The 25,268-nt window shown below is 46.2% G+C and overlaps 2 protein-coding genes across 3 annotated transcripts in view; one reads left to right on the top strand and one right to left on the bottom strand.

Annotated features, from left to right (window-relative positions):
- The first annotated feature begins 8,295 nt into the window (after nt 1–8,295).
- RAB7B (RAB7B, member RAS oncogene family) overlaps nt 8,296–25,268 on the top strand; it is a 31,019-nt gene continuing 14,046 nt past the window's right edge. Inside the window, exons 1-4 of one of the 2 annotated variants that reach the window (XM_058540206.1) lie at nt 8,296–8,587; nt 22,696–22,763; nt 23,296–23,422; nt 24,089–24,334. In XM_058540206.1, the coding sequence (XP_058396189.1) occupies nt 22,711–22,763; nt 23,296–23,422; nt 24,089–24,334 (426 nt within the window). In that variant the 5' untranslated portion in view covers nt 8,296–8,587; nt 22,696–22,710. The remainder of the gene's footprint in view (nt 8,588–22,695; nt 22,764–23,295; nt 23,423–24,088; nt 24,335–25,268) is intronic. The other variant, XM_058540207.1, reaches the window with a different exon arrangement.
- LOC131404963 (large ribosomal subunit protein eL39-like) lies at nt 11,001–11,158 on the bottom strand. Its single transcript, XM_058540209.1, has one exon. The coding sequence runs from the start codon at nt 11,156–11,158 to the stop codon at nt 11,003–11,005; it is 156 nt and encodes a 51-aa protein (XP_058396192.1). The 3' UTR covers nt 11,001–11,002.

Here is a 25,268-nt window from a genome sequence, read left to right on the forward strand (position 1 = left end):
TTCAAACAAAGTCCACAAATTGCATTTATTTAAAATGTCTCATGTCTCTTTTCATCTGTAGCATTTACCACACTCTGAATTTTGCTGGTTGAAATCCAAAGGTGTCGCGTAACATGATTCTCTGAGCCCATCTTTCCTGTAAAGTGGTAGTTAGATCCAGAACTCTGATTTTGTGGCAAGAATATTTCCTAGATGGTTTTGGGTGCATCCCATTGTGTCCCGTCAGGTGGCAGATGACCTGGTCCTCTCTGTTTGTCGTGTTGGGACTGGTGAGAGGGTTCTGGAGTTGTCAGCCTCATCCTGAAGGGAAGTGACAGGCTTCCCTTCAGGATCTGACCCAAATGTTTCCACAGCCAGTGATGAGCGTTGCTTAGACCCACGCTGTCATTAGGGGTTGCGAAACAGGGATTTTTCTAATTCTATTTTTCCTCCTGTGTTTGTTAGCTGGAATTCTTCTATAAAAAATAACCCTTTCATCGACTATTTGCTCACCATGAGGTACAGCTCATACAGGAAAGGCAAGATTACTTGCTTTTTTCCCTTTATCTACCAGTTTTCAGAATAACAAGTGTGTCTCAACTACTGCAGTGTTTTAATGCTCAAATCACCTCACCTTTAGCCAGTGTGCGCCCCTCAGATTATTTACTGTGGACTTTTGACCTGACCTCAATACAAAGAGATGTTCTGGGCACATTTTCCCAAGGAGTCCTGCTTCCTCGTAGTGTGGTCATACGTTTGTTGTAAATGAAAATATCTCATAGTAAAAGGTGGGGGGGTGGGTGGACAAAGACTCTGAACTAACCCTTTTCACCTTTGGGGACCCAGGGCCATCTGAGGGAGCTGACGCGGAGAGTCCAGGGCTGAGGCGCATCCCCATTCTGGTGGGATCTGTTGCCACCAGAAACGTCTTGTCTTTGTTTTCCTCCCTTTCCTTTTTACTTTTGTCAAAATGGAAATATCTCGTGTTTTTTCTTATTATAAAATATGTGCAAGTCCTCCATGATCCTCCCCCTCGGAGATAAGCATTATTATCAATTTGAAGTTGTTTTATGCAGACTCGTTTCTTTGTATATATAAACAGAGATGGCTATTGGTAAGGAAACCTTTCTCTTCCTAAAAAAAAAAAGGAATCACACTACACATCCTTGTCTCTAAAGTAGATTTAAAAGTAGATTCCACGTCAGTACAGACAGCTCATTCCTTCTAACATCTCACAGTGTCCATTTACTTATCAAATCCTCTCTTAATGAACATTAGGTTCATTTGGGATGTAACTCAATCCCATCCAATAAATATTGATTTTGTGCCAGGCACCAAGGGAAGCACTCAAAGGCCTGCCAGACACCTGGGGCAGGCTCTGGCTGTCACTCTTGGCAGCAGGGGTCATGGGAAACACACCAGGCTTAAAGCCAGATACCCTGGATTCACATCTGCGCTCTGCCCCTCATCAGTCTGGTGACCTTGGCTGATTCCTTCACATCTCTGAGATCTGCGCCTCACAGAGCTGCGGGAAGAGTCAAGGAGCTCACCAGGACGGAAGCACTCGGCTTGTAATGTTAGCTTCCCTTCCCCTTTAGGTATCATGGTCAAAGTAGATGGCGGCCACACACATATACTCACACTTTTTTGTTTTGTTTTTACTTTTTTTTTTTTTTTTTTACTAAATTGTTGCTTTCAGAGGTAATTCACAACAGCTTGATCCGAATACGCTATCAAAGCATTATAGCAGAGCAGTTAACATCACAGGGTCTAGAGTCAGACACTAGGTGTGGGACCTCTGCACCTCAGTTTGTCCATCTGTAAAATGGACATGATAATAGTAACTACCTCATGGGTTTATTGGGAGGATTCAATAACAACGCCTGGGTGTAAACACTTAACTAGTTTATATGCCTGTGCTCACCAAGGGTCCAGACCTTCATTCAGCTTAGTCAAATCTCATTAAAGGTGGGAGGCCCTAGAGTAAAAAGGCTTTATGACTCTTCCTCTAAAACAAAGCACCCCAAGAGCCCTATGGGAACCAACTGTCAGACAACAGCCCTGCAGGCTTTCTCCTTAAGGGGCACCTCTGTGTGGGGCGGGCTACCCTGGTGTGCTGAACATGCCAGCCCGGTGCCTGCTCATCCAGGAGCCTGAGTGATGGGGGCCGGGGTGTGAAAGTGGTGCTTAGGGCCCCCCGCAGGAAGTGAAAGCACGCTTGGGCCCGAGGCTGCCCTGACCCAGTTCTGCTCTGAGCACTCGGGTCGCTCCAGGCAGAAGTGGTGCTTTCGGTCAGCGTGGACTGAACTCTGCTGGCTGTGGAAACCCGCTGAGCCCTGTTAGCTGCTGTGGGTTTTCCAAAACTGACCTCTGCTCTCTGTGACCTTCACATCAGTGGAGTTACCCCTGGAATCCAGGTCCTTGTCCCCAGTCCCATGTCTGATACTAGGTCACAAAGCTCTCAGGGATGGGCCAAGAGCTTTGGCCAAGCTTCGCCATGCCCTGGGAATTGTTGTTAAAAGGTGATACATTTGTTTCCTAGGGCTCCGGTAACCAAGTACTGCAAACTTAGTGGCTTAGAACAACAGAAATTTATTGTCTCACAGTTCTGGAGGCCAGAAGTCCAAGATCAAGTTGTCAACAGGGCCATTCTCCCTCTGAAACCGATAGGGGAGAATTCTTTCTTGCCTTCTCCGAGCTTCTGGTGGTGGCTGGCAATCCTTGGCATTTGTTGTCTTGTAGCTGCCACACTTCAGTCTCTGTCGCCACCATCAAACAGTGTTCTCCCTGTGTGCCTCTGTCTCTGTGTCTCTTCTCTCTCATGAGGACACCAGTTATATTGGATTAAATGCCTACCCTACTCCAGTATGAGCTCCTCTCCACGAATTGGGTCTTCAGCGACCTGTTTCCAAATAAGGTCATTGTGAGGCCCTGGGGGTTAGGACATCAGCATATCTTTTGGGGGGCGAATTCAACCCAGAGCAGATGCTTTGCTAACTAACTGCTCTTTTATTTGATTTGTGGCTTCTTAAATTCCTTTCAGGAGCTTTTAGTATTTTGTCTTTCTTTCTTTTCTTTTTTTTTTTTTTCCCCCCTCACAACAAATCTGTGAATTAAGTGGAGCGGTTTTATTACCCTGTTTTCTAAACGGGGAAATTGGAGTATAAAACCATGGAACAATGTCAGAAGTCGAGGTGCCGGCGGAATCTGCGTCTCATGGCTCCTCCTCCACTCTTCTTATCTGCATTCCTCCCCAGGGGACCTGGGATCTGCCAGTGCAGATTTCTGGTGCAAGGACGGCAGGTAGACGCTAGTTGGGCCCCCCCAATAATATTTACTTTTTAAAATAAAAATCTATTTGCTGCTGAAAGGTCAGTGGTTGCTGATCCCAAGAGGATGCAAACAGCTGCCTCCTGTCTGCTCCCGCGTGGAGATAAGGCCCTGCTGAGAGCACTCTAGGGAACCTGCTGTTTGTGTGTGTCAACACTACTTCCTTTGAGGACTCGTCCCTCTCCTGTTCTAGTGACCCTGTGGCTAACAGTCCTGGGGGCCTGTCATCACCACGGGGAGAACACAGACCTCATGTCACACCCAGCAGATACCCTGTCCTGGGAATCTGAGTGTTGAGTGGGACCCCACAGCGAGGACGGGTGCTTGGAGCTGAGTCGTGCTCCAAGAGAGATAGCTCCCAGGTCCCTAGTGCAGAGATGGCCAGGGCTGCCCTCCTCTGTCCTTCTAAGACCTTGGTGCTCATCTCTTCCTACTGCTTCCGTTGTTCTCAGTGGAAGAACTCTGGCCATGCATCTTACAGTGGGAGGAAGACCGGGCTCACTGTCCTGCCATGGGAGTCAGCAGCCTCAAGACTGTGAAGTCCGATCCCTTCTCTAAGGAAAGCTCGAGAGCGTGGCTCAGAGTCTTTGGCTGGGGAGCTCATAAAAGAAGAGCTTGTGCTCACAAGCGTGGCGAGGGTAGAGGAGACATGTGAGAACTTCCTCAGCACCCTACAGACCTGGCGTGTTGTAAAGGCACCAGGATTTGGAGCTACAAGTTTAGGCCTCGGGACCATAATATGCTCCCACTCCTCAGTTTCAACATCTGCCTCTTGTCTTTTCAGTACCTGCCAGGTTATGAGGGGACACTAACTTCTGTAACAGATAAACCCCCAAATCACAGTGACTTAGCTCAATAAAGGTTCATTTCTCATTCATGGAGAGTTCAGCTGAAGAGTCGCAGGAGTCAAAGACCTGGGGTCCTTGCGTCTTGTCATTCCCACATCCCCTGGGACCTCAGAGTCATTCTTTTTGTCCTGCAGATAGGGAGAGAATACGGCAGATCCTGCGAGAGGTGGTAACGGGCCAGGTCTGAAAGAGGCCGAGGAACCAGCAGGACATTTCCTCTACATCTAGTCAACTTGAGCTCCAGGAGGGCAGGAACTCCGTCTTGTTCACCACTCTGTCTATTGGCTAAAATGGAGTCCATGGCCACACCCATCTACAGGGGCTGGAAAATACCATCTAGCTATGGCCTGGAGGTGTGCGCGGGCTTTAATGAACACTAGTAGTCTCTGCCTCATCCGACCTCCAGCTGGGATCTTTTTCTTTCTCCCACTCCTTAAATGTGCATGTGTCTCAGGTTCTACCTCAGCCTTCTTCTCTCTCTCTCTCCGCCCCCTCCCCTTTCACACCCGTGGAGATGAGGCGCCTCTGCGTGGATGTAATCTGTGGAGATAACCCCATGTCTACATTTCTAAGTAGATGACATGAAAAGCTATGACATTTTCAGATGAACTCCTGTATCTTTGTTCCTTGTCCTGCTCTATCGAACCTGAGCTCTGGTCCTACAATTCATTCATTTACCCAGCAGATATTTATGGAGCCCTATCTTGGTCCCACTTCCTTAAGGGGAAACTTTTTTAAAATGTCTGAGTCAGAAGCTTACATTTAACATTTTAGTGGGAAGTTCAATTCAAAGGAAGCAAGAGAGGGGAAAAGGGAAGTGAGGAAGAGAGAGAAGGGGAATAAATACAAGGAGGTGAGTTTCCAAGCTAACTACAGATTTGCAACAAACCCAGCTGTTGCTCGGTTCCACAGGGCCCCTCCAGCGAGGCCATGTGGACTGAGTGCAGCTCAGGACGGTCCGATGGCAAGGTGGCAGTGAGAGGCAGGCGGCGAGCTTGAACCTCTAGCTGCTGGCATCTTTTCCTCCTGTCTCTGTTGGTCACGGTCTTTCTCATGGGCCTTTGGTCCCTGCACGCCCAGGTTGTATTCCCGGCCTCTCCAGGAAGCTGCTGGAAAGCCAGGGCCTCTGCCATTCCACCAGCCTGGGAGCGGGCCCTGTGCCTGCTTCTCCCCGGTCAGCACCCTGCTTGCAGCCTCCTTGACCTCTAGTGGTAGTGATCCTAGATTTGGGGCCAGGGAAATGCAGGGGCCATCACCAGAATTGCTCTGGTCAGAAGCCAGACAAGGGGCTGGGGCTGGGTGGGGGAGGGGAGTTAGGGCCAAGCACCGAGCACGTGCCAGGCACTGTCGCTGTGATCTGGGGACAGAATCATGAACAAGATGATAGAGTTCACCCTCATGGAACCGAACTGATGCCGTGGAAATGTCCTGCTGGCACCTCAGCCTCAGTTTAGATGACACGGAAGCCCCCATGTCCCCTTCCAATCCCTCCACGTTTCCCATCTCCGTCAGTGGCATGCTGTCCCCTCAGTTATGCCGGCTCAGTCTGCAGAGCCGAGGTTCATTCCTCCATCTGCCTCACGCTCTTCCCACTCCCCTGGCACATCTTCAAGTTCAATTAACGTCTATTGAGAGCTCTCTAAATGCCGGGAGTGAGAGAAGGAAGGGTGTCTTGCTCCCCACTGAATACACCGCATCCAGCTCATTGCCCGGCGCACAGCGGGTCCTCCATAACATCAGCTGAACGACTGAACAAGTCAGCGATCTAATCTTCACAACAGCCCTGTCGCTTCTGTCACATAATTGCTTCTATGACTTGTTTCCTTGTCCCCATGCTCCTAGTCATGACCTTTCATCAAGAGTATTTCAAGAACCTCCTGATGATGTGATTCTGGTCTCTGCTTCTTCCAGACACATTTCTGAAGCCCAGCTCTAATCACACCCTTCCTCTGCCTTGAACTTCGCAATGGCTCCCCCTGTGCACCAAATGGAAGCCAAGCTGACTCGACCTTCAGGGCTCTCTAGGGCCTTGCCTCAGTTTGACCTCCTGTCCTCCACTCCCATCTATTTCACCCCGGACCAAATGGAACTATCCCCATTTTCTCACTTGTACACTTTCGCTCCTGGGTTTCCTTCTACCCTGTTCACCAGAGGAGCACGTTCCCCAAAATGGCTCCTTTTCAACGATTGCTAAGACCATAGCGAAGAGATGCTAGACACAGTGCCACAAGAAAGCAGACTGAGCTCTCAGTCCTGTGGGATGCCCACCGCGAAAGTGTCAGCCCTGACTCGGAGCCCCGTTCATGCACACTCTCTTCTGCCTAGCAGAGACTCAGCATCCCCTCTCCTCTCCTCACCACCTAGGGCCCACCTCCCCCAGATGCTTCTTATATTGAACCTGACTCCCTCCTCCACCTACAACATGTTCCTACCCTGTGTATCCCTTAAGCTCCAATTGGAATCCCTCCTTCCGTAAGCCTTTTCCTCCTCTAAAGCCTCTAAATCCCCACAACCCTTTAGCTGCATTTCTTATATCGTTATTCGCACTATGTATTATTTCCACTGATGAAATGCAAGTATCCAAAGGGTCTGACATACTCAGATTATTGAATGAATGCATGCAGGAAGGAAGGAGAGAAGGAAACTCAATGAATGCGGCGTCAGAGCCTCTACCCTGTGGGCCATCACTCTCCACTGGAGCACGTGTCAGAGGAAGGGGACGAAGGTGCTGACTCTTGATCCATGTGAACAGAGGAAGTGGGACTGGAGCCCGAGGGTGGTGGAAGACTTGGCTTCCAAAGGTGTCAGGGACAGTTCTGCAAACATCCCCTAAAAGTATAAGTTTCAGTCCCGTGTTCAGAGGCTGTAAGGCCTGGTGGAGGCTAGTTCACTTCCCCTACCCAAAAGCAGCCAATGTAGCAGGCCCTATGGCAGCTTGTATATATTCTCTGACAGGGGCTCAAACGTGCCTCCACAGACATTCATGCTCCCTCCCTGTCTCTCTCTGTCTCTCTGTCTCTCTCTCTCTCTCTCACACACACACACACACACAAACACACACACAAATCTTTCTTTAAAACATGGTCTCAAAAAAATAGAAGAATGTGGGGGAAACAATTCTAAAGGGCAACGCCGTACGAATCCAGGGTGGGCTGACTGCCTTTCTCAAGTAAGCAAAAGAGAATGTGCCCTGGAATGGAAATTCCACTCGCACTCCACAGAAATCTTTGCACGCTCCCTCCAGGCATGTTTGCTAATTGAAGCAAGGAAACGAGCCTCAGCTGGAGCTTTGGTGCCACCAAAAACTCCCTCCTGAGCCTGTCCCCGGCACCGCGTGTGCAAGTGTGGGGTGAAGGATACTAAGTCCGCCCTTAGGTGCGTCGTGTCTGGTTAACCAAACAGACACGGAAAGAAGCGACAAAGCAGCATCGCAGACTCATGCTGGACACAAGGAGGAACTTTTTGACAGAAAGATTACTGAACAAAGGAATGGGCTGCCAAGGAGGAAAACCCCCACCTCAGAAGGAATGTGGGGATGGAGGGGTGCATCAAATGTGTTACAAGCCTTGAGGGCATCCGTTGGGATCTGTTAACCCACCTAATTTGGGCATGTCTACAGTCATTTTATTCCCCTTTTATCTGCCAACCATAGGCAGCTCAAAGAGACACCACAGTTAGTGTCACGCTAACAGCATTTTAAATTGCTGTAGTCTTCTAAGTACTCCAGGTTGAGTCACACATCCTCATCTGAGAGGCCCAGTGAGATGTCAGGACTTGCCTCCCATTTCATAAGCCCGGAGTGTGTATGTGTGTGTGGTGGTGGTGGCGATGATATGGTGTGATGTGGAGTGTGTACAGTATTAGGGTGAGGGCTAGGCGCGAGGGCCAGATCGTCTCCCTGCCAGGCTGGTGGTGGGACCGAATCTACTACACACGTGACACTTCAACAGACAAAAGGGCCCTTTTACTGGGTGGCTTCCAGCAGCAGAGGCAGAAGTTCCTAAAACCAGCCGGAGGCTTTTTATGGTGCCCACGAATCAGCCCGTTACTTTGCAGGCCCTCTGACCCACAAGATCCCACCCTCAAGCCTTCCATTCCACATCTCCCCCAGGGCCAGAGTCCCTACAAACTAAATTCTCATGGGGCCCCAAATCCAGTCAGCTCTGAAGCCTAGCTTTCCCTTTTCACCCCACCCCTCCACCCACACAGCTGAGGTCAGCCGGCCCAGCCTCTTTTGCAACCTTCCCAAGTCTGTGCATGAGAGGGAGAGGAGGAAAATTCAGAAGGAAGTGTCTTGGCCTCAACAAACTCTTTTTTGCTCCCAAAGCCTTTTTCCTCCGACCCGGCTGAGACTTGCTCTAAGAGGAGACCCCTGACTCGGAGAGGACTCCTGCCCGCCTTTGGAGGCTGAGTGCTAAGCAGCTACAACCGTAAGTGCCCTGGACATTTTTCTTGGTTCTTCTGTCTGCCCCAGCAGCCTCTAGAGTACTTGGGTTTTGAAGGGAGGAATGGGGGCAGGGGACGCAAGAATGAGGCTTAGAGTCTGGCAGCTGTCAGGCTTAGATGCAGTCCCAAGACCCCCATGCTGGAGAAACACCCAGGGACTGGCAGCGAGCCATGCAGAGAGGACTCCCCGCCCAGCCCAGGGAGCTGGGGCCCGGCTCGGGGCTCTACACCGGCTGTTAGTCTCAGCAGGAGGACAGGGCTGCTGGCTCAGCCAGAGGAGGACCAGCCAGGAACCAGAGTCCTGCCAGCACCCGGAGTCCCCTTGCCACATGGACAGGGTACCTTCTGGGCTGGAACCCATATCACACAAAGGGTCTAATCAGGGACAGAGGAACCCTTGGAGTAGGAAAGTGTCCCTCTTGTTCTAAATCATAAATATGTCTCCTAGCACAGCTCAGCAATGCTAGGCGAGCCAACGAACAGAGTCAGACAGACCTAGAGTCCCGTCTGAGCTTGCCACTACCTAGTTGTCCTTGGCTCAGGAATCCACCAGGCTATGATGGCGTTTTGTAAACTGCAAAGTATCCTATAATTTCTAGGCATTATGCCTTAATAAAAGTGATTTTGAGGGGCTTACCAATCCATCCCCCACCACATAAGTCCCCTGGAGATAATAACTTGTCTATATTCTCAGACCTACATATTGCTGATGCATAATAAGCACATGTGCTGGATGGATGGACAGATGGACAGACAGACCAATGGATGTTTGGATGGACAGATAGATGGATGGATAGACAGATAGTTGGATGGATGGATGGGTGGATGGATGGGTGGATGGATGGATGGATGGATAAATGGATAGACAGATTGATGGAGATGGATGGACAGATAGCTGAATGGACAGATAGATGGATGGATGGATGGAGATGGATGGGTGGATGGATGGATGGATGGATGCATAGATGGATGGGTGGATGGACAGATAGATGAGGATGATGGATGACCATTTATTGAAGACTCAATATTCCCAACATGGGTCAGGCTCTTTGGAGAGAGGTGTGAGGCACTGTCCTGCCCTCTGGGCACTGACAATTTACTTGGTAAAACAAGACTAATACTCCCAAAGAACTCAAAGAACAAGAACGCTGAGCCTCTTGAAACCAGGGCTGTGGGTGCACTTTCCAGAGGGAGCAGGTCTAGACCTGCTGAGATGTAAGTGGTTAAGACAGAGTTGTGAGACTTCCCGGGAGCCAATAAAACCTTGTGCTCCCTAGATAGCCTCTTTTCAAAGACGAACTTTACTCCCAAGATTGTAAATCCCATTAATGTTTTAGGGGGGATACATTTGTCATTTTCCAAGATGTGGGAACAGGGACGGGAGGCACTGAAAAATGGGGTAAGATAGTAGGAGGTGGGTGGGGAGACTGCCTGCTTCAGAATTCTCATCTACCCATGCACACTGGCCTCCCTCATCCCTCCTCCCTATTAGCAGAAATGACACGTCAACCCAACACAAAAGAGGCAGGAGATTGTACCTGGGTTGTGGCTGGGGCCATGGGTTAGGGAGAGAAGGGAATTGGGAAGGTGAGAGCAGAGCAGGTCCAAGAGTTCTCGTAAGTCTGGTTCCAAGAGCTAGGGCTTTTTAAAAAAATATTTTATTAGGGGAGAGCATCAACTCAGTCTCTCTTACTCCCCAGGGACTGAGCCACACTGTAGCTTTGGCATACCAGGTAGGGCCAGGGCTCTGGTCTTAGAAGTGCTGCCAGGCAAGAGAGGGTGAAGAGTGAGTTGAATGCAATGGCAACAGTCCCCTGCAGATTCTGCTCTGTGTACACCCGGCTGGCTGAAGGCGGGCTTTGCATTCCAAGCCTGCTTTCCACTGTTATTTAACAGTGGAGGGTGGTGACTCAGCCTGGCCTCTAGGAGGATGCCCTGGTTTGAAGCATCTGAGTCAGCTGAGTGGGAGGAGGAGTGGGAGGAGTGGGAGGACAGCCATTGCCAAAGCCCAGCCAAGGGTAGAGCACAGAGGATTTGGGAAGGGACTGGAGCCACCATCGGAAATCTGCACATGCTTCCTTGGTGTGCCCAGCCAGCGTTGACCCCTGAGCTGCCCTCCCTGCCACTGACGCAGTCCTAGTCACCCTCTGTTGCTGCTAGTTATCCTGGGCCCAAGGACCAGGCTTTTTTATTCTATTTTATTTTTTTCAAATAAAAGTTCTCATGTATTTCTTACTGAACACCTACTCATATGGAAGCATAGAAACAAAAAGAAAAATCATTTTCCCAATAAAACATGTCCAACTGTCCAGATAGTGGTGATTTTTAAAGCCTGACATGGTAGGATGCTAGTGACCTTGATACAGCATCAATATGTATGCCATCTCACATGCGATTCCTTATAGACCCAGCTTGGTTCTCCTCCAGTGTCTCCTCTTGGAGTTGTGCCTGATTTTATTACCAGTTTTCGTCCAAATCCATTGGAGAATGGGATGATTCTGCTTTTGATTCTTGGCCAGGAATCGCTTGGTCCTGTAAGTCTTATGAGAAGACATGGTGAGGAATGAGTCAACCATGATGAGTCAACGCACACACCATGATGGCACAGAGGGAGAGAACCAGGCTGTTTTACACAGCAGCCTCAGCAAATTCCTGCCCTTCTGGGAGTGGGGTAGGGGACTGGCAGTGGCAGCATGCTCTGAGGGCACATCCAGGGGAAGGGACCAGGGTGGCGGTGGGGTGAGGTGAGCTCAGAATCAAGATAGAGGTGAGTTACAAGGGTCTGGGGAAGAAAAGACTCAACTAGAACTCAAAGGGAAGACTTTAAACCTCAGAAGGGCTAGCAAGTGGCAGAGGAGTTGAGCATTTTTTGTGTGGTCCCCAGGAGAAATCCACCCACAGTGGGGGGAAGAAGCTCTATGAAAGCAAGTCTGGCTCCATCTCTCCATGAATGTGGTGGAGACGGCTCAAGCACTGGCGGGGAGATTGGACTAGATGACCTTAGAAGTCCCTCCTATAATGTGTTGGAGCAGGCTCCACACTGATAGCTTGAAATCAGCCATGGAGGAAGTATTTCTTTACACCACAGAAAGTGGCAAGCACTACAGATCAGATCTCTGCTCCCCTGCCCCAAGTTGTTAACCATTTAACTGGATCTTCCCCAATTTGGGGAGGCTGTTGTGCTATAAGAACATGACACACACCACCCTGCAGAATAAGCTATGGCCATGAGGGATGTCCATTTCACCCACGAGGGAACAGACTCAGCAAACTTAAGTAACTTACCCGAGGTCACAAACGTGTGGAGATGGGATAAGAATTATGACTCGGAACCTCATGATCATTCCAGGGTGCCAGGTGGCCTCCCTCTCTTGCCCATACACAGAAGTCATTCGTCCTGCCGTGAAGTCACACTCAGATGACCTTGGGCTGCCATCCGTCCACATGCTCTTTGGAAAGAAATGTTAAGTCTTTGATATTTTTAAATTGTAGCTTAGGCTTGTGTAGCCAATTTTAACACAAGATAAATATAAAATAAAACAACAGCTCCTGGCCTCTAATCTACCTTTCCCCACCTCGTAGGAATCATTTAGTGTGTATCTATCCATAGCTTTCTGTGTGTTTGCAGGACAAGCATCAATATATTATCAACCATATAGTCACACACATAGGTTTGTCGTTTGCTTTTATACAAGTGGGATCATACTATACACAAAGTTGAATAATGTTCTTTTTCTACTTAAATTATCAGCAGACATTTCTACTTCATTACTTCTGTCTTTTAAAAACTGCTTGGTATTCCAAAGAATGAATGGGTCATAATTTACATAGAGAGCTCTTATTGATGGACTTTTAGGTTACAACAATGCTCTTCAGCCATCATCTTTGTACAAATGTGTGTTTGAGTATATGCGTATTTCTGTAGAATAGATTCTTAGAATTAGAACCTAGGGTATGTGCGTATTAAGTTTTGATATTGTCAAATTGCCCTTCAAGAAAGACTGTGCCAATTCATACTTTATCCACGATACACAAGAGTGTTTCCTCAACACATTTGCCAACACTAAATATTATCATCACTCTTTAATTTTTGCCACTCTGGTGGGTAAAAAAAAAAATGATATTTTTAAATTTTGCGTGCCCTTAAAAATGAGTAAGTTTGAGTATCTTTTCAAAGCCTACTACTAACTGTTTATAAGACTTCTACTGGTTACTTACTCACATTCTTTGCTCACTTTTATCTTGTACGTTGTTTTTGATTACCCATAGAGTGCTTTACACATAGTGGAAATTGATCCTCTGTTGTACATAACACATACACTTTCTACCTCCCCCCGCCAGCTTTCCCTTTATGCACACACCAGCCTGGCTGCACTACGTCAAACCTGTCCATCCACAACATCCAGCTCCCAAGCCAGACAGGGGCAGAAAGTGGCAAGGTGTGTGATCCTCATTCCAGATTTGCAGGAGGCAGTAGACCCTAGCAGTTAAGGGTGTGGGCTCTGAAATTAGGCCTGGATTCAAACCCAGGCCCTACGACTTACAGGCTGTGTCTTTAGAGATGAACTACTTAACTTCTCCAAACATCTTTCTTCGGTAGTAAAATAGAGATCATAATAGTGTCAACCCCACAGGCTATTTTTTGTGTGCTAAGAGCAGTGGTAAAAGAGCTAACAATCCTTGAGCCCTTAATTTGTGCCAGTAAATGTATTATGATAATGTATGTATTATAATTTCATTTATTTTTTTCCCCCAAAGCCCCAGTAGATAGTTATATGTCATAGCTGCACATCCTTCTAGTTGCTGTGGCCTCAGCATGGCGGGAGAAGCGGTGTGTCGGTGCACACCCGGGATCCGAACCCAGGCCGCCAGCAGCTGAGCACGCGCACTTAACCACTAAGCCACAGGGCCGGCCCGATAATGTATGTATTAAACGTATGATAATAATGTATGCAGTCATTTAACATCACAATGATATGCATACTGTTTATTCGCATATTTGCAAGGCCCTCAGCACAGTGCCAGGAAAATAAGTGTGAGCTCATAGTGTGAGCCGCCAGGCAGCATGGCTCTGTCACAGCGTGTGAGCACATTTCCCTCTGCCTCAGCATGCCCAGTCTTGACCCTGTGGTCAGTCCTCACCCAGCAGCTCCAGTTCAGCAGCCCCAGTTCCCTCCCTCCCACTGTACCTCTCGTCACTTTGTCTTTCTCTCAATCTCCTCCAACTCTTACTAGGGTTTGTTGTGCTCACCAAACCTGAGTCCAGTGCCCTAGAGTCTGTGCACACAGATTCTATGGGTTCAAACTCAGGAAGTCAGGAGGCAACGTGGCGCAGAGGAGCCTTCTCTGGCCTTGGATTCAAACACCAGCTCGTCCATGTACTACCCGTGTGGCCTGGATGAGTTATGAGTGACTTGGCTCCTCTGAGGCTCGGTTGTACTCGTCTCTTAGGGCTCTTGGGAGGATTCCCTAAGCTCTACAGAGGATGCAGAACAGCACCTTGAAGATACTCAGCCAATGCTAGTTCCTTTCTTACTTCTCCTGCCTCCCTTTTTTTCTGACTCCCTTTCTAAGGCTCTGTGTTGGCTTTTTTTTTTTTTTTATTTTTTTTATTTTTATTTTTATTTTATTTTATTTTATTTTTTAATTGATGTTTTAATGGTTTCTAACATTGTGAAATTTTGGGTTGTACATTTTTGTTTGTCCATCACCCCATATATGACTCCCTTCACCCCTTGTGCCCACCCCCCACCCCCACTTCCCGGGTAACCACAGTCCAGTTTTCTCTGTCCATGTGTTGGTTTATATTCCACATATGAGTGAGATCATGCAGTGTTTGTCTTTCTCTTTCTGGCTTATTTCACTTAACATAATACCCTCCAGGCCCATCCATGTTGTTGCAAATGGGACGATTTTGTCTTTTTTTATGGCTGAGTAGTATTCCATTGTATATATATACCACATTTTCTTAATCCAATCGTCAGTCGAGGGACACTTAGGTTGCTTCCACTTCTTGGCTATGGTGAATAATGCTGCAATGAACATAGGGGTGCATAAGCCTCTTTGGATTGTTGATTTCAGGTGCGTTGGATAGATTCCCAGTAGTGGGATGGCTGGATCATAGGGCATCTCTATTTTTAATTCTTTGAGGAATCTCCATACCGTTTTCCATAGAGGCTGCACCAATTTGCATTCCCACCAGCTGTGTATGAGGGTTCCTGTTTCTCCACATCCTCTCCAACATTTGTTGTTTTTTGTCTTGGTGATTATAGCCATTCTAACGGGCGTGAGGTGGTATCTTAGTGTTGTTTTGATTTGCATTTCCCTGATGATTAGTGATGTTGAGCATCTTTTCATGTGCCTATTGGCCATCTGTATATCTTCCTTGGAGAAGTGTCTGTTCATTTCCTCTGCCCATTTTTTGATCGGGTTGTTTGTTTTTTTGTTGTTCAATTGTGTGAGTTCTTTATATATTACGGAGATCAACCCCTTGTCAGATGTATGTTTTGCAAATATTCTCTCCCAGCTGGTTGGTTGTTTGTTCATCTTGATTCTGGTTTCATTTGTCTTATAAAAGCTCTTTAGTCTGATAAAGTCCCACTTGTTTATTTTTTCTTTAGTTTCCCTAGTCTGGGTAGGCATGTCATCCAAAAAGATTCCTTTAAAACCAATGTCAAATAGTGTGTTGCCTATATTTTCTTCTATGAGTTTTATAGTTTCAGGTCTCACCTTCAAGTCTTTGATCCATTTTGAGTTAATTTTTGTGAATGGCGATAGCACATGGTCCACTTTCATTCTTTTGCATGTGGCTGTCCAGTTTTCCCAACACCATTTATTGAAGAGACTTTCCTTTCTCCATTGCATGTTCTTAGCACCTTTGTCGAAAATTAGCTGTCCGTATATGTGTGGTTTTATTTCTGGGCTTTCAATTCTGTTCCATTGATTGTGTGTCTGTTTTTGTACCAGTACCATGCTGTTTTGATTACTATTGCTTTGTAGTATGTTTTGAAGTCAGGAATTGTGATGCCTCCTGCTTTGTTCTTTTTCTTTAGGATTTCTTTAGCTATTCGGGGTCTTTTGTTGCCCCATATAAATTTTAGTATTCTTTTTTCTATTTCTGTGAAGAATGTCATTGGGATTCTGATTGGGATTGCATTGAATCTGTAGATTGCTTTAGGTAATATAGACATTTTAACTATGTTTATTCTTCCAATCCACGTGCATGGGATATCTTTCCATTTCTTTATGTCATCGTGGATTTCCCTCAATAATGTCTTGTAGTTCTCATTGTATAGGTCCTTCACCTCCTTGGTAAGATTTATTCCTAGGTATTTTATTCTTTTTGATGCAATTGTAAATGGTATTATCTTTTTGAGCTCTCTTTCTGCTAGTTCATTATTAGCATATAGAAATGCAACTGATTTTTGTAGATTGATTTTGTACCCTGCAACTTTGCTGTAGTTGTTGATTGTTTCTAACAGTTTTCCAACAGATTCTTTAGGGTTTTCTATATATACAATCATGTCATCTGCAAATAGTGAGAGTTTCACTTCTTCGTTACCTATTTGGATTCCTTTTATTCCTTTTTCTTGCCTAATTGCTCTGGCCAAAACCTCCAGTACTATGTTGAACAGGAGTGGTGAGAGTGGGCAGCCCTGCCTCGTTCCTGTTCTCAGAGGAATGGCTTTCAGTCTTTCCCCGTTGAGTATGATGTTAGCTGTGGGTTTGTCATATATGGCCTTTATTATGTTGAGGTACTTTCCTTCTATTCCCATTTTATTGAGAGTTTTTATCATAAATGGATGTTGTATCTTGTCAAATGCCTTCTCTGCGTCTATTGAGACGATCATGTGGTTTTTATTCTTTGTTTTGTTGATGTGATGTATCACGTTGATTGATTTGCGGATGTTGAACCATCCCTGTGTCTCTGGTATAAATCCCACTTGATCATGGTGTATAATCTTTTTAATATATTGTTGTATTCGGTTTGCCAATATTTTGTTGAGGATTTTTGCATCAATGTTCATCAGCGATATTGGCCTGTAATTTTCTTTCTTTGTATTGTCTTTGTCTGGTTTTGGTATCAGGGTGATGTTGGCCTCATAGAATGATTCAGGAAGTGTTCCATCTTCCTCTATTTTTTGGAATAGTTTGAGGAGGATGGGTATTAAATCTTCTTTGAATGTTTGGTAAAATTCACTGGAGAAGCCATCTGGTCCTGGACTTTTATTTTTTGGGAGGTTTTTGATTACTATTTCAATCTCTTTACTTGTGATTGGTCTATTCAGATTCTCCATTTCTTCTTGGTTCAATTTTGGGAGGTTGTATAAGTCTAAGAATTTATCCATTTCTTCTAGATTGTCCAATTTGTTGGCATATAATTTCTCATAGTATTCTCTTATAATCCTCTGTATTTCCATGGTATCCGTTGTAATTTCTCCTCTTTCATTTCTAATTTTATTTACTTGAGCCTTTTCTCTTTTTTTCTTAGTTAGCCTGGCTAAGGGTTTGTCTATTTTGTTTATCTTCTCGAAGAACCAACTCTTTGTTTCATTAATCCTTTCTACTGTTTTTTTGGTCTCAATATCATTTATTTCTGCTCTGATTTTTATTATTTCTCTCCTTCTGCTGGCTTTGGGCTTTGTTTGTTCTTTTTCTAGTTCTGTTAGGTGTAATTTAAGGTTGCCTATTAGGGCTTTTTCTTGTTTGTTAAGGTGGGCTTGTATCACTATGAGTTTCCCTCTCAGGACCGCTTTTGCTGCATCCCATATGGTTTGATATGGCATGTTATCATTTTCGTTTGTTTCCAGATAGTTTTTGATTTCTCCTTTAATTTCATCAATGATCCGTTGGTTGTTCAGTAGCATGTTGTTTAATCTCCACATTTTTGTCACTTTCCCAGTTTTTTTTTCCTGGTTCATTTCCAGTTTCATAGCCTTATGGTCTGAAAAGATGCTTGTTATGATTTCAATCTTCTTAAATTTATTGAGGCTTGCTTTGTTTCCCAACATATGGTCTATCCTAGAGAATGTTCCATGCGCGCTTGAGAAGAATGTGTAGTCAGCTGTTTTTGGGTGGAGTGCTCTGTATATGTCTACTAGGTCCATCTCGTCCAGTTTTTCATTTAAGTCTAATATTTCTTTATTAACTTTTTGTCTGGATGATCTATCCATTGCTGTAAGTGGGGTGTTAAGATCCCCTACTATTATTGTGTTGTTGTTGATTTCTCCTTTTAGGTTTGTTAATAGTTGTTTTATGTACATTGGTGCTCCTATGTTGGGTGCATATATATTTATAAGTGATATGTCTTCTTGATGGAGTGTCCCTTTTATCATTATATATTTCCCTTCTTTGTCTTTCTTAACCTGTTTTATCTTGAAGTCTACTTTGTCTGATATGAGTATGGCAACCCCTGCTTTCTTTTGTTTGCCATTAGCTTGGAGTATTGTCTTCCATCCTTTCACTCTGAGCCTGTGCTTGTCTTTAGTGCTAAGATGTGTTTCCTGAAGGCAGCATATTGTTGGGTCTTGCTTTTTAATCCATCCTGCCACTCTGTATCTTTTGATTGGAGAGTTCAATCCATTTACATTTAGGGTAATTATTGAAATATGAGGGCTGAATTTTGCTGTTTTGTCACTTATTTTCTGGTTCTTTTGCATTTCCTTTGTTTCTTGTCCCATTTGTTTTGGACTGCCAATTCAGTTTGGTTGTTCTGTCTTATGATTCTTCTAGTTTTCTCTTTGTTTATCATATGTGGTTTTAATTTGATTATTTGTTTAGTGGTTACCTTGAGGTTTGGGCAAAAAATCTTCTGTATGAGATAGTCCATTATCTGATAGCCTCCTATTTCCTTATACTAAGTCAATTCAGTCACTTTCCTCTTCCCCTTCTAAGTTGCTCTTGTTATACCTTATTCTATCTTGTGTTGTGGCTGTGTGTTTACAGTGATGAGGTTAAATTTATTTTTGGTGAATTTCTTCCTTTGATCTTTGAGTTTAGTATTTAAGTGGTTGCTAACCTATTCCGGTAAAGATCTACTTTTTCTCTGATTTTGTATACCTACTTTTCTCCTTACTCCAAGCTTTGTGTTCCCTTTCTCTTCTTGTTTTCAGGCCTGAGGGCCTTCTTGAGTATTTCTTGTAGTGGGGGTCTCATGGCCATGAACTCCCTTAGCTTTTGTTTATCTGGGAGAGTTACTATTTCTCCATCATATTTGAAGGATATTTTTGCTGGATAGAGTATTCTTGGCTGAAAGTTTTTGTCTTTTAGTATTTTGAATATATCATTCCAGTCTCTTCTAGCCTGAAAAGTTTCTGTTGAGAAATCCGCTGAGAGCCTGATGGGAGTTCCTTTGTACGTTATTTTTTGTTTTTGTCTAGCTGCCCTTAATATTGTTTCTTTGTCGTTGACCCTGGCTAGCCTTACCACTAGGTGTCGTGGTGAAGGCCTTTGTCTGTTAATATATATAGGCGTCCTGTTGGCTTCGCTTACTGGTATTTCCTGCTCCTTCCCCAGATTTGGGAAATTTTCAGCTATTATTTCCTTGAATAGGCTCTCTGTTCCTCTTTCCCTCTCCTCTCCCTCAGGAATACCTATAATTCTTATGTTACATTTTCTAATAGAGTCCGATATTTCTCGGAGTCTTTCTTCATTTCTTTTTAGTCTTAGTTCTCTCTCTTCTTCCATCTGGAGTATATCTGTATTCCTATCCTCTAAAGTACTAATTCTTTCCTCCATATTGTCAGCTCTGTTCTTTAAAGATTCCAGATTCTCCTTTATCTCCTCCATTGTGTTCTTCATCTCCATCAGCACTGATAGGTTTTTCTTTATGATTTCAATCTCTTTTGTGAAGAAACTCCTAATCTCATTTAATTGTTTGTCTGTGTTGTCTCGTATTTCATTGAGTGTTTTTATGATAGCTATTTTGAAATCTCTGTCATTTAGTTTATGGATTTCTGTGTCTTCGGGGTTGATTTCTGGGTGCTTGTCATTTTGTTTCTGGTCTGGTGATTTCATATATTTTTGCATTGTGGTTCCTGTGTTGGTTTTGATTTTCCTCATCCTGGAAGTCTCTGGTTGCAATTTCCACCTGCCGCCACTGTCTGGTGGTAAAGGGCTGTGTAGTCTAAGCCCCCTGCGCTCTGCCCCAGTTTTTCTGCTGCGATCCGCAGTTTTGTTTTGTTTTGTTTTGTTTTTTCCCCATTGCGATCCACGGGTCCAGTCCAGTTTGTTCAGGTCTGCCTCGGATTGCTAGATCTGGTCCAGCTGCAGACTCCAGGTTGCGGGGAGGGGGGAGCTCTCTCTTTTGCCCTCTGGGTCCCTGACGTGGGAGGCTTCTCGTTTGCCCCTCTTTATCCGCTCTCTGGGGTGCTCAGATGTTGATGGTAGCCCTGTGGCTCCTCTGAGCCCTCTGTGCGGGAGTTTCCCACTGGCTGAGAGAGCCCGAAGAGCTACAGTTTCCCGCCGAGGGCCGCCCCTCCCCCCTCTCTGGGAGCCGCGCGGACCGGATCGTTGATCTGATGGGGAGGGAGCGGAGTTCTCCTTACCTCTCCCCACTTCCTCCGGGGGCCCAGCACGTTCCGCTCTCAGATGTGCGGCAGTGTGGATCCCTCCGCTCTAGCTTTTCACTGTCTGGGATTCCGTTGTTGGTCTGTGGCTGTTGCTTTTGTTGTATCTTGTGGGGGAAGAATTCACGGGAAAGCTCACTCCGCCATGATGCTGACGTCACCCTCTCCTCTGTGTTGGCTTTTGAAGCTAAGTTAGCATGTCGTACCAAAGCCTTTAGGAAAGAGCTCACCATTGCTCCCTCTCTGGAGCGGTAACTGATGCTTAGAGACCTGTGCCTTTTAGGAGCTTCTGAGCCACTTCTCTCTTGGCTGGTTTCCTTGTGGGCAGTGACATCCATTACAAAATGCCAACCCCAGTGAAGACCTTGAATTCTCTTCCACTGCATGTCTGGAGCATGGGAAATATTTGCTGAATGAATGAATGACAGAATCCTTGGTCTGATATTCATGAGCCATCTTAATTTTTCTTCCTCTCCAGGCTTTCCTCTCTCCATACCCTTCACCTCACCCTTCCCTGAAGCAAACCATCCACCTTCTCCACTCACCTGTTCCCAGGGCTTGGACTCATTCATTCCCTACCTCTGAAATATCACCCCCAACCACCTGTCTCGTTTCTTCAGATTGCTGGCTTCTCCCTGACCCCTTTCCCGGATTCCCTCAGGACTTTCTCTGTCCTCTGTGGGGGCACTTTACACTTCCTCTCCGGTGTAATTGCTCAGCCCCTGCCCTTTCTCCCCTGATGACTCCCTAGGGTGGGTTCCTATTTGCTTTGTCTTTGTGCTCCTCCCAGTGTCGAGTGCAGGGCTTTGCAGGCAGTAGACATGTAGGCATTTGTTGAGTGAACGCATGGACCATCAAAAAGGCCTGTTGCTCACCACGCCAACCCAGCCCTCCTGGGTTATAGCAGAAAGTCCAGTGCCACCAATCTGGCTCCTAGGACAAGCAGCTCTGAGGAGAGCCTCAAATCACCCTTGGTCCATGACATGGTTCATGGAGGGGCACAAACAACCCTAGGCCTCTGGGGGTCTTCTGCTCTAACTGTGCACTGACTAGGCACCCCAGACAAAGCTCTCGTGGTCCAGTGAGTTACAGCTCCAAATAAAGCATTTGCCAGCAGAAGGACCTTGAGTCTTTGGGTCCCAACTGGCTCACTCTCTAGCTGGAAAGCAGGCAAAGAGAGGGGAGGTAACTGGCCCAAGGTCACGCAGTGGCAAAGTGAGAACTAGACATCCCATTTAGAGCCTTTCCCAAGTACCAGGGGAAACTCAAGCTGGCCAACTTTTGACACCTCAGCCAGGCAGAGTCTGTTTTCTCAGAATGTCTAGTGCATGCAAGGATAGAAGACCCAGGAGTTGGGAATAGTGTACAAATGTGCGTGCGTGTAAGGGTAGAACCGAAGAGACGGTGAAGCACAATCCTCTGCGACAGTTCTGATTTATCTTATTAAAAAATAAATAAACATATATAAAATTTACATACACGTATATATAAAATGCACACACACGCACATATACGTATTTTTCTCTTACAGGAACAACACACGTTTGTTGTAAAAAAAATTGAAACATACTAAAAAGCACAGAGAACAATATTAAAATCATGTAATTTCCTACCACTCAGAATTAACCACTTAAATTTTTTGTATATTTCTCTCTAGACCATTTTCCATGAAAGTAGGAACTCATTTTAATATTTGGGGTAGTATTGTATGCACAGTTTAGTGTCTTCTGTTTTTCATTTATGTCCTACGGCATAAGCACTTTCCCACATTACTATAATATGCTCCAAAACTCCATTTTAATGACTACTTAATAGTGCATTGTGTGCCATGACTTATTTAGCCACTTCTTTATTGTTGGATGTTTGTAAATAATACTGAGAAGAACATTCTTGAAGAAGAGTCTTTGCCCACATTTCGGATTATTTCCTTAGGACACATTCCTAGAAGTGAAGGGCAGGAACATTTTTAAGGCTCTCAATACTTGCTGCCAAGTAGCTTTCCAGAAACATGTACCAATTACAACCCCACCAGCTGCATTAGAGAAGAGCCTTTGATTCTGCGATTGCAGCAACACCTCGGGCTGCGGGAGGGGTGCTCCTCCAACCAAAGCCTCTCAGGCAGTCCTGACAATGGACCCCTTGTCCTGCCCCCATCTCCTCTTCCCACACTGCCCTCCATCCCTGGCTTCAGGCTTGACTGTCTGTGAGGCCTCTGTTCAGTCCCATCCCGCCTTCTTGGCTCTCCTGGCTGCCTCCAACAGCAGGGCTGGTGGAGCTGAAGGGTGAGAGACGTGCCTGTCCTGTGGGGCCACCAGCCTTCTAGCCTTGGGGAGGCCCTGGAAGGGAGGGGTAGGGTATAGTAAGGGTTGCTAAGTCATCCGCCTCTTTTGGAGAACAACCCCACTCAAGTTCTCAGCCCAGGGCAGTGATCTGCACATCGAGGAGGGAAAAGTAGAGGGCAGCCTCAGTGACAATGGCCACAGGGGACTCTGACCAGCATGTGGATGACTTCTGTTTCCCTACAGGCTCTGAAGCCCCTCATGAATCCCCGGAAGAAGGTGGACCTGAAGCTCATCATCATTGGAGCCCTGGGGTAAGCCAAGCTCAGCTTGGGGATCTGGGAGTTGGGAAGCAGCTCCCTACTGAAGGGTAGCGAGACTTCCTGGATGTGTTCCCACCTCCCATGGGTCCATTTCTGATTCAGAGTGGCACCAGGGAGGGTATCCTATCCCAAGGAAGGGAGCTCAGATGGGAGAAAGAGGCTGAGAGTCAGGCACCCTGGTTTCTGGTCCCCGCTCTGCAGTAACTAGCTGTGTGAATTAGTCAAGCCACTTAGCATCTATCTGCCCTCTCATCTCCTGCCACACACATGAAAAGATCTGACCATTGCTGTGGGGCGCTCAGCTCTCTGCAAACTTCCCTGCTCCTTTAACTGGTCCCTACTCTAGAGACCATTCCCTAGTCCCTTGCTACTCAAAGTACGGTCCTTGGACTTCAAATGTTAGAAATTCAGAATGTCAGGGAGAGATGGTGGTGAGAGGGGCATGGTAAGATTTTGAGAATGGTATGGATGGTATGTGTGTGTTCACATGCGTGTCCACATGTGTCTGGGTGTTTTTCCTCAGTGTAGGAAAGACCTCCCTCCTCCACCAATATGTGCACAAGACATTTTACGAGGACTATCAGACCACACTAGGGGCCAGCATTCTCTCCAAGATTATCATACTGGATGACACAACTTTGAAGCTACAGGTGAGCAGCCCTCCCTTTCCCTCATCAACATACATACCTGAAAATCACCCCACTCAACACAGCAATGTGCACCAGGAGCTAGAATGGTCTAGAGCAGAGATTAGCAAACTTCAACTCATGGGCCAAATCTGGTCCACCACCTGCTCTAGTAAATAAAGTTTTTTTGGAACACAGCTATGCTCATTTGTTTACTTATGGTCTATGGCTGCTTTCGCACTGCAACAGCAGAATTGAGTAGTTGCAACAGCTAGTATAGTCTGCAAAGCCTAAAATATTTATTATGTGGCCCTTTACAGAAAAATTTGCTGATCCCTGATCTAGAAGGAAGAGTGCTAACCCAGGAGTTGGGAGACCCTATTCCCAGTCTCAGGAAAATTTGGCAAGTAGCCTTGGGCAAGTCGCTCCAAGGTCTAACCATCTCTCAGATGGGAATAACAATGCCTGCCCTGATGACCCAGGGGAATAATGAGAGCTCGGATGTGAAAGTTCTCTTGGGATGATAATGTTTGTGCAAAGATACTGGGGTGTCCTTGAGTGACAGGGTCAAGAAGCCCGTGTGTGAAAGGACCACATGCACCTGTGCCAGGGCTGTCTGCTCTCTACCCAAAAAAGGAAGCTTTGACATGATGTGACTCAGTTGGGCCTACCTCCAGCCCCTCATCACAGCCCCGTGGGGCTGCTGCTCTTCGCTTTCAGATTTGGGACACAGGCGGACAGGAGCGGTTCCGCTCTATGGTGTCCACATTCTACAAAGGCTCTGATGGCTGCATCCTGGCTTTTGATGTCACCGACCTGGAGTCCTTTGAAGCCCTGGATACCTGGCGGGGTGATGTTCTGGCCAAAACCATTCCAATGGAGCAGTCCTACCCCATGGTGGTGCTGGGCAACAAGATTGATCTGGCAGACCGGCAGGTACCACTCCTTCACTCATTCACCAGACGTTATGTGCACACCAACTCTATGCCAGGCGCTGTGTAAGGTCCTACACATACAGAGCTGAATCAGGCACAGTCCTTACCCTAAGAATTTCACAGTCTAGTAGTGGATACAGACACTTTAAAAGACAACTATGATACAATATGCTAAATGCAACAATAGACATATGTCAGATACCTTGGATATCTGGGGACCACAATGAAAGGGCATCTACTCAAGCCCAGAATACAGAAAGGGCTTCCTAGAGGAGGTGGATTCCAGGCTGAAGAAACAGCATGAGCAAAGGGAAGAAATAGCGTGATGTAAGCTGAGAACTGAAGGCAATTTTGTCTGGAGACAGGGAATGGAAGAGATAAGGCATCAGAGGTAGGCAAATAGAATTTGAATTAACCTGTAGAACAGTATTTCTATCTGGGGTCAGCTAGAGGGTCTGCAGTGATAAATTCTTCAATCTACAAATTCTCTGCGAAAGTAGTGACATATTTTTTTATTAGCTTAAGCATATTCTGGATCACCTGGCTAACCACTTGGCAGCTGGTCTGCTCCATGGCTACAGCGACCCCACTTGTGTGGGTGTTTACCATTGCAGGGGCGTCGAGGAGAGCTCTCTGCATCATTGCTAGTGAGAAAAGAATAGAAGTGGACTTAATCTGTAAAAGAGCCTCTGGAGCCAGCCCTGGTGGCCTAGTGGTTAAAGTTCAGTGCTCTCACCACTTTGGCAGCCCGGGTTCATTTCCCGGTCGTGGAGCCACACTGCCTATCTGTCAGTTGCCATGCTGTGACGGCGGCTCACATAGAAGAACCAAAGGACTTACCACTAGGATACACAACCATGCAATGGGGCTTTGGGGAAGAACAAAAAAGAGGAAGATTGGCAACAGGTGTTAGCTCAGGGCAAATCTTTCCTGCA

The sequence above is a fragment of the Diceros bicornis genome, chromosome 4 (genome assembly GCF_020826845.1).
Source record: "Diceros bicornis minor isolate mBicDic1 chromosome 4, mDicBic1.mat.cur, whole genome shotgun sequence".
NCBI classification, from domain to species: Eukaryota; Metazoa; Chordata; class Mammalia; order Perissodactyla; family Rhinocerotidae; genus Diceros; species Diceros bicornis.